The sequence below is a fragment of the Topomyia yanbarensis genome, chromosome 1 (genome assembly GCF_030247195.1).
Source record: "Topomyia yanbarensis strain Yona2022 chromosome 1, ASM3024719v1, whole genome shotgun sequence".
In the NCBI taxonomy this organism is placed as follows: Eukaryota; Metazoa; Arthropoda; class Insecta; order Diptera; family Culicidae; genus Topomyia; species Topomyia yanbarensis.
In genome coordinates, this window is record NC_080670.1 from 9,199,132 (window position 1) to 9,212,795 (window position 13,664).

The 13,664-nt window shown below is 41.0% G+C and overlaps 1 protein-coding gene across 11 annotated transcripts in view; it reads right to left on the reverse strand.

Annotated features, from left to right (window-relative positions):
* The window catches only part of LOC131676810 (rho GTPase-activating protein 100F), a 126,295-nt gene extending 118,222 nt beyond the window's left edge, over positions 1 to 8,073 (reverse strand). For 2 of the 11 annotated variants that reach the window (XM_058956147.1, XM_058956137.1), the window contains exons 1-2: positions 6,946 to 7,220; positions 5,228 to 5,761 (exon numbers count right to left, since the gene is read on the reverse strand). In XM_058956147.1, the coding sequence (XP_058812130.1) occupies positions 5,228 to 5,314 (87 nt within the window). In that variant the 5' untranslated portion in view covers positions 5,315 to 5,761; positions 6,946 to 7,220. Of the gene's footprint in view, positions 1 to 5,227; positions 5,875 to 6,945; positions 7,222 to 7,942 lie in introns of those variants that run through there. The other 9 variants (XM_058956145.1, XM_058956144.1, XM_058956142.1 and 6 more) reach the window with 9 other exon arrangements.
* Positions 8,074 to 13,664: the final 5,591 nt, after the last annotated feature.

The following is a 13,664-nucleotide window of genomic DNA, read 5'->3' on the forward strand; positions in this document are numbered from 1 at the left end:
TTTGGCTCCGAGTAACTTTTTGGGTCCCATTTAGCTCCCAGAACAACTCTGCAAATTTTTAACTCGATCGGTGAAACTATATTTTTGCGCCCACGGTTTAAAGTTTACATGGGATTTTGTATGGGAAAATTGTCTTTTGCAAATTAATTCTTCCAAGAGTCGCCCGTTATCTCCTAAAAATAAACAGATGCCTGATTTTTTTAAGAAATTTGTCAAGGAAACAAAGTCTAGAAGACTGCAAAACGATCTGATGCTTGTGGAAAAAGTTATTAAGCAAAAACCGATTGATGCCCTGAAGATTGATGAAAATTTCACTTTTCATAGCATCACTGCTTCTGACGGTTTTATTATATACAAAAATTTTAACTTTCTTTTATTATGTACAAAAGAAGCCTCAATTTATAACTCAAAACCTTGCGAAGTGGCCAAATAGTATAGATAAACGATTTAGATACGTTAAGAGAGGATTAAAACAAAATTGCGTATAATTGGACAACCAACAGCAGTGGTGCTAGAAAAAATGAATATTTTTTCAATCGTCAGAGCATCAATTGGTTTTTGCTTAATAACTTTTTCCACAAGCATCAGATCGTTTCGTGGTTTTCGAGACTTTTTTTCTTTGTTAAATTTCCTATACAAGCCATATAACGATTTATTTTTAGGAAGTAATGGGCGACTCCTGTAGGAATTATTTTGTAAAAGTTAACTTTCCCATACAAAATCCCATGTAAACTTTAAACAGTGGGCGCAAAAATATAGTTTCACCGATCGAGCTAAGAATTTGCACAGTTGTTCTAGGACCCAAATGGTACCTAAAAACTTGCTCGGAGCTGGAATCTATTTTTTGTCCCACCCTAATGTATACGTTTTGGTAAGATCTCTAGCTCTGTTCCGCAGACACCCACGGATGGTCCTTAATGGCAACATTTCGTTACAAGAACCATGTAACCCTTGAGAAAACGGATGTCAACTTTCTTTTTGTTTTGAAAACAACAGTTATTTCAGTAATTTTGAGTATTTTGGACATGCAGCGTTGTCATTTTGAAGGTTTTTTTTATCGAATTGGCCTCATCCCGAAGTACTCCGGGAACCTGGTTCCACTGGAAAGGAGGATAACTTTCGACGAATTCAAAAACCCGTCTTGCGGCATGTCAACCTTCCTGATTTTGTAAAACACGTACACTGCAGGACATTTTGAAGGTTTTTTTTTGTTCATATTGACCACATCCACGGGTATTTCGGGAACCTGGCTCCACCGGAAAGGAGAACAATTTTTGACCCATTCTAAAACCCACCCTGCGACATGTCAAACTTCATGATTTTGTAAAATAAGTGCACTGGAGGGTATTTTGAAGGTTTTTTGGTTGAATTGTCCACATTCCGAGGTACTCCGGGAACCTGGTTCCACCGGGAAGGAGAACAATTTTCGACCCATTCTAAAACTTGTCTTGCGACATGCCAAACTTCATGATTTTGTAAAACATGTACACCGGAGGACATGTTGAAGGTTTCACATTTTTACGATGGTCGCCTTCTGCACTTGACGTTATAGACACTTTATACACAGACTTGCGGAGACAAAAACAGTAAAACTAGCATGCTCGTTTGGCTACACCTTTTGACACTTCGCTAGTCTGTGTATAAAGTGTCTGTACTTGACGTAAACAAACTGCATTTCTTGGATTTAATGTCTAACCGGTGCCAATGCGGTGTTAGCTCGGATATATCGTCTAACTGGAAGCAAGTTGATGTCAGTTACTGCCGAGTGAAACACGAAACATTTTCCAATTTTCCAAGGATAGGTATTGTGCCTTTATGCACAAATTGGTCAATCCATTTTTTGCCCATAGGAAAACTTGCCTATTTCCACCACCGCCAAACCCAAACATTTATTCATTACATTACAGGCAATGGAAAAAAATAACCTTACTAGCACTATTAAATCGTTCGCAATAACAAAAACAAACTAAGTTTAGCAACAAAATGTGAACGATTGGCGATCTAATGCTGGATGCCGACTGTCAGATGGCACGAGATGATGATGTTTCTATTTTCATCTGTCAAAACGCATCTAAAAGTAAATTTTTAATTTTATAAAAAGGGGTTGGGCGTAGCGCAGTTGGTAATAGAGGTGTGCGCCACACCGCCGTCGCCGCGCCGCGCCGACGATTGCATGTAAAAATAGTAAGCACATCGGCGTGACGCCGGCGCGCCGCCGATTCCTACATGAAATCGGCGGCGCGGAGCACACCTCTACTTGGTAAATCGATTGCCTTGTACGCAGCGCACCTGGGTTCGAGTCCCGACCCCGCACATAGGGTTAGAATTTTTTCATAAGAGATTTTTGTAATCCGAAGAGGCGAATGACCTGAAGGTTAAAACCTCTATAATCGAAATAAAAAAAATATAAATTCAACCAAAGTTCTAACTAAACGTTATTTCTTCTCATGAAAATAATTTTAATGAAGAAAATATGGTTTTTACCTTTGAACAATATGTAGAAAGTTTGTTGTGACACCACTAAGAAAACGGGCTGTCAATCTCTGCATAATAATTGCACAATATTTCGTCTTTTCTGGCATAATATCAGCAATATATCAGCATATATAGCATAACGGCTCTTTAAGACAGCCCTATATGTAGGTCTAAAGGAGATATTAGGCTACGCTATAATGCTTCCTGGTTACTTGGGATGTCTCCATCATAATTTCAAGATTGTGTGCACAATATCAATGCTGTCGCCGAAGCTACAAAGGTGAACAGATTTCTGGAAAATCATACCACGCGTGTCACTCCTCGCTCTTCTTATCACACCTTCCAAAAAATAGTGAACTACAAGAGAGCCTTCACATTGTCGTAGCCCTTTACAAGTTTCAAAAGAACTTAAAAAGTATCTCTGATTCTCAATTCACCTCACACGATCCATTGCCCTTTTGATCAATTGTGTTGGTTTGTTCTGGTACACGTGCATTATATGCTATATTGCCCAACGGACTCCCTTGCTAACGGGAATAGTATTTAGGAGAACATCTGTTAGTTGGCGTTCAGTAATGTGATTGCTTGGTAACTAGTTGAAGTGATCCCGCTTAACACCCTTTTCATGGATGGGACATACTACTCCTTCCATCCTATCGGCCGGTAAAATCTCCTCCTACCAGATCTTCAAAATCGCTCAGTGGAGTGCTAGCCAACGCCTATCCTCCGTGTTTCAGTAGCTCAAATGGCAGTTGATTATTGTCAGCGGCTGGATCATTTCTCAACCGTCCGATCATCTTATGACTCCGATGCTGGGAATCAATCTGTCGGCAGCTGCGCGCATCCTCAGGCTGATTTTGCGAAACTCTCGATGTCTATTTAGATGTTCGTCATAATACACTTATCGATCAGCTCACTCACGGTCGTGAGGTCGCCATTAGCGTCCCTGCACATGTGTACATAGCCTTTGCCCGAGTGATTCACCATCACGTAGAATTTTCGCTTTCGCTTTAAACGGTTTATAAAATGCCTACCGGCCTAGATGGACGTTCTTGTCACCGTTAACGAGTCATAGACACGCTCCAGCTATATGTAAAATGCATCTTTCTCGTCCTCGGATCTCGTTTTGTGAGAGCAGTGCACGTTGATGTTGCTGTAGTTGAAGAAAAGGCCTTTGATCCATATCGCTGATCGCCTACCTGACCACGAGTTGACGCCTCTTGTCCAGCCCTATACGTAGGGTTGTACCGTCGCTCTAATAGCATTTAGCCGCTCGATGCTCGCTTTTCGACATTTTCGGTCCCGCCAAGCAAAGTTCATGCAATGCTACGGCTTCGAAGTTGTGAGTGTTCAGTTCGTCGCCCAGGATTCGTTCGAACTCAGGGAATCCAAGTGTCACTGGCAGTTCCGTGTCCCTAATTTCCACGCGTAGTTTTATTTTCGTCACGTGAGCCTTGGCCGATTGTTCCGGTTCGTATTTTATTCCGGAGAATCGCTGTGCGGGATTTGTTTGTTGTCCGCCACTCCACATAGCTAATATAACATTACGGGTCGTAATTGGTATTGAACTACAATAATCTTGAACCAAAAAAAAAAAAATGAATCAGCTCTGAACCCAGAGAAACGACCTCAAACCATAATATACCTTCGTTTATGTTCTACATCTTGTAGTTTACATCTCGAATTTTCTGGATGTCGAAAGCTTTTCTCTACACACTTTCCCTTGACAGTTTTGTGTGACACTGATCATTTAAACACACCCCCGGTTTTTCGCTGATGGTTTGAAGAAATCTATATGAAAATGTCGCTTGAGTTGACGGTCGTTTCCTGCGGGCGCCCTTTCGCTACACATCGCTTCCCAAGGTCACAAGAAGTGTTAAAACGAATTTTTCTTGCTACCTAGTAGACGATCGAAATCTTCCTGCAATTTTCTCTCTTACGCCAGCTTCTTCATTAAAATCCGTCCAATTTCCAAATAATGGAAGCTTCGACCCATTTTGCTCTACAGTTTTCTATCAAAATAACTGAAAATTTAGATTTTTATTTCCCAAAATCGCATTTCAGCGAAAAAATGTGTATGTCACTTTGCTCGATGACACTCGCATTACAGCGTTATTTTTATTTGCAGCGCATAATTTTAAATGCTACAAAGTTGGTAACTTACATTGACATATCCGCGTTAGTACCCGCCGCTAGATGGCCCTAGCTTAATCGTGATTTGAAGAATTCTTATAATCAAATAACTCTAATACCCGGGGACCCCGACTGGTATAGTGATGATCCTGGAAAAAAAATGAATGCTTCTCCCATATACATTATTGACAACAAGTTGTCATCACAATACTTGAAACTAAATAAGTAAATAGAATAACTTCCCATCGCGTGATGGATTTATCCACGTTGCCCGATTGTACTAATCATGTACTTGTTTACAACCAAGCTGCCTCTTTTGCCGTTCGGAGCAATCATTATCGATGGAGCAGAAAAGCTTCGTTTAATTGATTCCCGGAAGGATTAAGGAGAAAATAATAACAACCGATTGCTTGAACTTTTCCACATTGAGTCTAGGAGATCGCGTGACTGGTACCGCGAGTACAACCAAACCCTTACCACGGCGTAACATACATCTTGACACACGTCGTGCATGGCCTACTTCCACTGTTGTGTTTCCCACCCTTATATCCGTAATTTTTTTTTTTTTTCATATTATTGACTAATAAAGAAGGTTAGGTACCCTGGAATAAGCACTTACCTTTCTGCGTCCACAGCAAAGCATTCTCCGCGTACGCGAATGTCCAGTACCAGTCGTTTTCAGCCGTGCAAACTTCCTCCACTGCATTAGTCTACGTCGGGCTCGGGTAACGACTAGCTTCGGACTGTTGCTAGCAGAGAATCGGCCGTGCTATGACGCACCGTGACCCCCGGTAGCCGTCGTCCGCCGTAGAAAGTTCCTTGCTGCACGGCAACACCGTGTATCCGGTTGCTGACGTTGTTGTCGTTGTTGTTGCTGCTGCTGCTGCTCCTCCACCTCCAACGCGTTAACACATACGAGATTCATTGGCAGCGGCTCCTCCTGCGGTTGCAACTGCCTTCAACAGAATAGACACGCTGTTGTCCTTTCCCGCAGCCGGGTCCATTGGAGACATTTTCCACCCTTTCCACGATCTTGATTAGCAATCACTAGTTTTCACTTGCTTCGTACAGTCTTCATCGTCTACGCTTTCATCATTGTGCGGTAATGAATTCTAATTCAATTTCCTTTCGTTTGCAAAGAGCTCTGTTAGGTCTGTGTACGAGATGGATCTGGTTTAAATTGTCCTACTTTTCAATTTATTACGTAAACCATTGTCACAACAAAAAGAAGTCATTCCCTTTACCTATGCTGTTTTGTTCTTTATTCTTTACAACATCGGGGAAAGATACAGAACAAAAGCTATTTAAGTTGGACTGCTTGACAAGAGAAACCAAATTGGAAGCTGAATGCTGGTGACATTTTGACATTCCATTACCAGAAGTGTCAGACGTGGAAGACATCAACCCAGTAGACATTGAAATTGAACGTGGTTACGGATTTCAGTCACTTGATCAGCTTTCGCATGGCAAAGCAGACTGAACAATTCTCCCCTTGCCCAACGTATAAAATGTGCATCGGAATTCATCAGCAAAAGCATCTCTATGGGTTCTGCTATACCATCGATGCAGGTAAAATGCTCGCACACACGTGACATCGGTTCTTATCAGTCACGACATTACTTCGAATTTTTCTCGCTCTCGGAATAAATGTGTGGGTGCGCTGCACTATCGTGTGACCGAAAAGCCCTGGCATGTTTCTGTACATACTCACAAAAATTGTATTCAAAAGGGATGAGAAAAACTATGCACAGGGAAAGCTGTGCGTGAAAGCCAACATTGTAAGTGGTGGTGTTCAAAAATATTCACCACTGAGCACGCGCTCACTCCCACTCTCTGCCAGCAGGAAAGGGTGGCCTGCTTCGTTATGCGTATGTGTCACACTACTGCCCTGCTGGTGTCTGTATAGAAGTAGTCTTCCGTCATCGACCTCTGGATGTGACTGTCGTGGTGTCATCTCTTCTTCGTGTACGCTCGTGAACCCAGCTCGGCTTTTCACGGCGATTCTCCCCACGAACGGGAAAAGCGATCGATATTCATTTTTTCAGATTACTTTGCTATGTCTATGAAAATTTGAAAAAAAAATCTACTCTTTTACTATCAATCCAATTGTCACAAATGCCGAAAGTAGTTTAGCGTAAGAAATGATTGTTTGCGGTCACATACGTCCTATCACAAAACACCAGTACCGGACAAGCTTAGTCGTCCTGCTTCTTTTTTGGTAGAAAATTTTGTCTGATCTTAACTCGGACACAAAATAATGTTCTCTTGTAGCCAATTTCCTGGAAAAGGGCGTTTTTCTAGCACTTTACATCTCCCCATTGCTGGAACCGGACTTACAACACGGAATAGGAAGAAAAAATTCAACTTCACTTTCTGGCAGTAGCACAAACCAACGAATTTTCCCCCAAAACTGCACAACTGATCTGCAAGTCGTTTTCACCCACTAAAAATCGAAACTATCTCGCGCTCATCTCACACAACACTGGACTGGAGCACTTCAGGATTGATCTCTTTTCTCACGACACGAAACTTCCTTTTTCCCTGCTGCTAACTGAAAATTGAACCGAAACACGTTCAGTCCACCCGAAATGGGACGCACGAAAAAGCACTCCCGCGTTGCACTGCCGACGGACGGAGAGACGAGTCCCGATTTTTTCCCATTTCCACTTGTACAGCGAAACGAGCGGTACCCACCATACATGCGAAACAACTTTCACGTTCAGCTACAGTTCAGCAGGGAGCTCAAGCAAGTAAGAGCGGGAGCGAACTTCCTTTTCCATCCAAGATGGCCACCGTTTCCCCCAACCCTGTGTCAAATACGCAGCTGACACACCGTGCGAGCTGCTGTAGGGTGTAGCATAACCACCCACCGTGGTGAATATTGCAGGCGAAACTCTCCCTCAAAGTTCAGTAGTCAAAGAGAGAGAGAAACAAAACTCTTCTCCTGAATGCACACATGTAATCACGAACGGGATGCAGCAGCAAAGGGATGCTTCTCATTTTTCACCACCCACAGCAGAGAGGAACTTGTCCTCATTTTCTACACTCCCGCGTAAGGTTGCGTTCAGAAATTGGCAAAATCTAATGAATAACATCATTGAAGAGGAAAAGAAGTGAAATGAAAAAACTAGTTCTTTTGCACTGCTTCAGTTGTAATCCCCACTTAATTTCTTTTGAAGGTAAACAGAAACCTTCTCTCACACTTTTGCTGTGCACTAACACTATACGCCCCTGTTCTTAGCACAATCTTGGAATAGGTTTCCTTGGGGGAAATCCTGTCCCTAATAAAGCTGTTCTATCCTTCTTCAATATTGATTTGTTCTTCCTTTCTAACCTGTATCTCACGAATAAGACCCACGATTAACACAACTTTAATTGATCAAAGTCCGAACTGTCCGTATAGGTGCTGGAAAATCGGCAGACCACATGGACGTAACGTGGCTCACGTCCGAATGTGTCCGAGGCTACGAAACGATTGATTCAAACCGCACTCCCGGCTTTTATTTCCTTGAGACTTTTCCGACCGTAGGTAGGCGTACTTACTCTCGCGGTGCTCTCTTATGGGACAACTGGTAGAAGCTTCTGTGAGGAACCGCTTAACCATCGTCGTTAAAGAAGCAAATATCTAAGATTGTCATATTACCTGGATTCTATCATACTCCGCACTCCCCTATGTGATTGGTTGAATGGGAATCGTTGAATACAGCACACCAAAAAAAAAATTTCGATCGCTAGCTTCCCATAAAAAAAACATCCAATTTGAGCTTGTTTAGAATTCGTAAAATATGACAGATCAGAATTTAAAAACCTTTTTGGATCTACCTTGTGGTGTAATTGTCCCTTTCTCATCCATACAAACAATGATTAAATACCTTGTTACGTTCAATTTATCACTGTGGAACTGTCTATTACATTTTATATTACACTTGATAAGCATAGGGTGACCATATCAGACGTGTAAAAACTCAGGACAGTCGAAAGGGGACTGCCTCCCCCGGTACCTCTCAATCAACTGTGCCTTCTCCACAGGTTTTCGGCAGTTATAAAGTTGTGGGGCCTGGCAGGCAGAGCTTCGGCAATAACAAAGTTCTGTGGGTTTGGGAGGAACAGCTCTACCAGAAAGTCTGTTGTGACAATGCGATCACCGTGCACTTTTTCGGATTTACACACATGCTGTTCATGCTGTTGGTGGAGAAATCGGTAATCCTGAATTGAGCGGATAAGATGAAATATTTTGAGATCTTCTGTGCAGGACCGGCGAGGGAATTTCCAACACTAAATACATATCATTGAAATCAAGCAAAAACATCAACGGTCTCAAGATGCTTCCCTGCGATATACCTGGCATTCTCCATTGACTATGACAACCGTTATCTCTCGATCTGAGAGCTAGGATCGAAACAGCTGCTAAACTCACCGTTGATTTCAAATTTATCTATTTTCTCGATTGTTATATGATAGGTTGGAATTAATAGCTTGAGCGCGATATTCCATACTCCCTGTTATGTAGGATACTAGATTCGGCAAGTTTTCCGCTGTTCAACGTCCAGGCGTGAAGCCATGTTAATCGTGGATTAGGTACTTTTTTATTTCGTTTTATTGACACGGTTCAATGCATAAGCTTACCTGAGCCGTGGATTTTTTAATATTTACAAAGTGTAAAGAAAAATAAATAAATCGACTTTTATTGTATATCCAACGGATCTTGTGTACGCGATTTGTTACTTCGCGTGAAGATCTTCTTTCTTGTTGGAGAGCCGTTGGCGGCATTGGGGTGATAAGCCTATTTTCACCATACTAAGCAAGGTGCCTCACTAATTCGGTAATTTCTTGCCTTACAATCAATGGAATGCGTAAAAATTGACATCAACCGCTTTGCTTCGTTGTTATAATAACACAAATGCATTGAAAACAGTAAAATTCTCGTATTTGAGCACACTAAAAACTCGAATCGAGTGTCCCTATTGTTGCGCTACCATTTGACTCAATGCGTTGAACAAAGATGGCAGACACTGCTCTAACCAACGGCTTCAAATGGGTAGGGTGATAATAGAAACATGGCGCAAATAGGCTCATCACCCTACATGTTGTTGCTTGGGGATCACTTATTCCCGTTTTCGTCCATGCTGTCCTCACTATTAATGTTGTACGGGTTGTCACGAATATCTGGTTTGGATAGTTTATGGAACCTACGGGTCACGGTCTGCGGAACCAAGTTTTTTTATTTACTTTATTGTCGGTGGTCCTGGCTGCTGATTGGGAAGTAGCAGGCGAATCACAACGATCGGACAGGCTGTGCGTAGGTTCTGTTGTTCCCGCATTCGTTGGTTGCTGAGCTGCAACTCCGGTTGTTTGCGATTTAGTTGTTGTTGGGTAGGCTGTGTGTTGGGTTTGCTTGCAGTTGATGTTGTTTCGTTAGAGATTTTCGCACGTGGTTTGCCATAGTGTGCCTTCTTGTAACAGAGCTAACACGTAGAAATCTCTTCTTCATATATGCACAGTGTGGTTCAAGATTTGGATATGCCTTCTATTTCATATTGAAGTTCAGGTATGAAGGAATAGGTTTCGTCACCCGCATTTTCACGACACGAGCGCCGTTGGAAATACCTGAAAAAAATTTTCTCCAGGTTTCAAACTCAACGAATTCCACCGTTACGTATACCGACAGAACGATTGTAATGAATCTATTGGTAGCACGCGGGGATAGATCGTGCAGACGCACATCAATCTTCTCATGGTCAATCTAATCGGGTAACTTAATTCTAACACTGCTATTTATGCTCAACGACGTGTTGCATGTTGTTTTCCATAACAAAACTTTCCACCATGGCCAAATTATTAAATGGTATCAGTACAGCATTACGAGTATGGTAGAATTGAAAAAAATGAAATGAAATCCCGAAGATAGACCAGAGGACAAGTTACCAACTTACACGCAGCTGAAGCGTGTCTATGACGGCTGTTCGCGGCCGGAATGTAATGTACAGACTAGTGATCGTACTGGACATTCTACACACTGTTACAAGGCCAAGATTCATTTATATTAGTATTCACCACAAGAAAACTATGTGGCTTAATAAATCACCTCATGTTGCTTCTTTCAAGATTTTTTAATGAATTTTGACAAGATCTCAATGTGGTCAAAATTGGTAGCATGCTTTTATGTTTGTAAAATATATTAATAATTCAAAAATCACAATTTTCATCTTAGCTTTTGGTCAGGAATCTTTGCAGCGGACTACAAACCATGCTCTAATCGACGGAAAACTCTTCAACATCCCAAATATTTGCATCGCATCTACCGCAGTGCGAACCTAGAGTCGGATCATAACCTCTGGTAGCGAGCTATATGTGCTCCAAATTGTCGAATGTTTACCAAACACATTGTGAAACGGACAGTGAGATTCAGTATCGTGCTGTTGAGAAGTTTAACGCAGGATGTCGACCGCCAGACGACACGGGATGATGATATTTTTATTTTCGTCTATCAAAACACATTGAAAAGTAAATTTTATAAACTCAACCAATATTATAATTAAATGTTATTTAACAGAAAACAAGCATCCATGATCGTACAAATATGTTAATAAAAATTATGCAAACTTTTGAATGAATATACGTTGAAGCCACACCAACTTATCCCAACTATCCGTCAAATCCATACCGGAACCAGTTAGAAACTCTGAATGGATTCAGCATGAAATCTAGCTCAAAGAAAAAAACCGATTCCGACTCAATCGGTTGATGCATTTGAGCTGAAATCCATACTGAATCCGTCAGAAGTCCGAACCAGTTCCGGAACAGTTTGACTGGGTAGAGGTATAACCGCTGTCAATTCAGTCGAACTCAGCCATTAAAAAACATGACGACAGTATCAAACCTGGTGGATATATCCCAACCTTCGAAAAAGTTGGCAATTTCTACACAAGTTGAATGCCTAAGATGGACGTCTGTTCTCTGTGGTTATTTCTTCTCATGAAAAGTAATATTGATGAAGAAAATATGTTTCCCACCTCGGAAAATATCTAGATGGTAAATTTCTTGCTACATCACTAAGAATTCGTTCTTCCGGTTTAAATTCAAACTAAAATCACAGAGAACAGACATCCATGATCGAACAAGAATATTTAAAAAACGTGTGTGAACATTTGAATTAATTTGAATTTTAATTCCGGAACCGGTTCGAAATCCTGAATGGATTCAGTATGGAATCTTGCTCAAAGAAAACAACCGATTATGACTCTATCGGTTGATGCATTTGAGCTAGAATTCATGCTGGAAGTCCGAACCGGTTCCAGACTAGTTTGACTGGGTAGAGGAATAACTGCTGTCAATTCTGTCGAAATAAGCCACAAAAACATGACGACAGTAGCGCACCTGGTTTGGATATCCCAATCCTTCGAAGCCGTTAGGGATTTTACACAAGTTGAATGCTTAAGATGGATGTCTGTTCTCTGTGCTAAAATGAAACTCAGGGTTTGAAATAACATTAGAGAACACGATAGTGGGCAAAAATCATTAAAATTAAAAAGTGCAAGAGTTGACAATCAAGGTTATCCACTGATAAATACAATGTATAGGTAAACATTTGCCGTATCTAAAACAACCAACCTAACCTGATCAATCGAAAAATAATTCCGGATCTCCATAATCCGCATTAAAATATCGAGTTCGAATGAAAGTTTTGATGTCAAACGAAAGAACGAGTGTTTTCTATGTAATGTTTATCTCAAAACAATTAAAATATAACAACCATCCTATATCATCAATGCAAGAAAATACTTTCATTTGACTGATACCAATAATGAAATCTAGTTGGCGCGTCGAGTGGGTAAGTTTCACGTTTGATAGCCAATAGATTTTACTATTTACCTGAAGTGACAGCTAGCAAGTCGATCTGCTTCAACGATGTACATCCCCCTGTATATTTTTTACACAAAATAACAAAAACACTAGCACTATCACAATCTCTGCTTTTAAACACTTAATCGACTTTCATTTCTTAAACATATGAACGCTGTATGGCCCTGCTGGATATTCTTCACCAGTACTAACAGCTGGCAACAGCAATCACAAACGCCACAATGATCTCCACAGGCCAACAAAAACTACTAATCGATGCCTTATTCGATTAATCGATCACCCAGCAGCGAATGAGTGCCGCTTCACTCTTTTTCATCGCTAGCCGATCACGATTGGACATGTTACGCGTCCAAAATGGCTTTCGCGAGATTTGCACTTATTTTCTTACGAGAGCGTTCTATACCCGATTTCGAAACACAACACATTTGCTCTGCTGTTGCACTAATTGCCAAACGGATAAAATCAACCTTCCGATCTGGCCACTTTTTTCGCCCAAGAATGGCACTTTTTTCACCTCAAAGAATTCACACTGCACTAGTCAAAGCACGGATCGAACAAAGCTTTCGGATGTAGAAAGAAAAACGCGGTGAGGTAAAGCGCTGAAAATCAATTCAAACTACCGGACACGGAAAAAGGAAGCGAATTCAAGAAATCTAACCGTTCCGGTACGCGATCGCTGATGAACTGAAAGAAAAAAAAGCAGTTGAAGTGTGTGCTCCAGAGATGCCAGGTACCTTTTCCAAATGTCTGCAATAATAATTTTAAAAGTCTGAGAAGAACAAAAAATGTCAGGAAAGCTAGTGTAACCAAAAGACTTTATATTCAAAAATCTGCAAATATCTGCAACAAAACTTAAAAATCTGCAAATATCTGCAACAAAACTAGAAAATCTGCAAATATCTGCGTCATCCAAAAAATCTGCAGCATAAATTAAAAGTCTGCGAACTTGCAGACTTGTCTGCAAATCTGGCATCTCTGGTGTGCTCTGTGATGAACGAGAGCGAAACGCGATCGGTTATACCGCTGCGCGAAAGTATAGGTTCGGAGCATTTAGGGTGACCAGACTGTGCTTTCGTATTATGTAGTTTGATTTATAAGATATTGTAATGATTTAAATTGTGTGTTTATTTTAGTTTTAGTAATAATGCTGACTTTAATTTATAGTTTGTTTTTGTTTCGCTTTTTCAATGAAA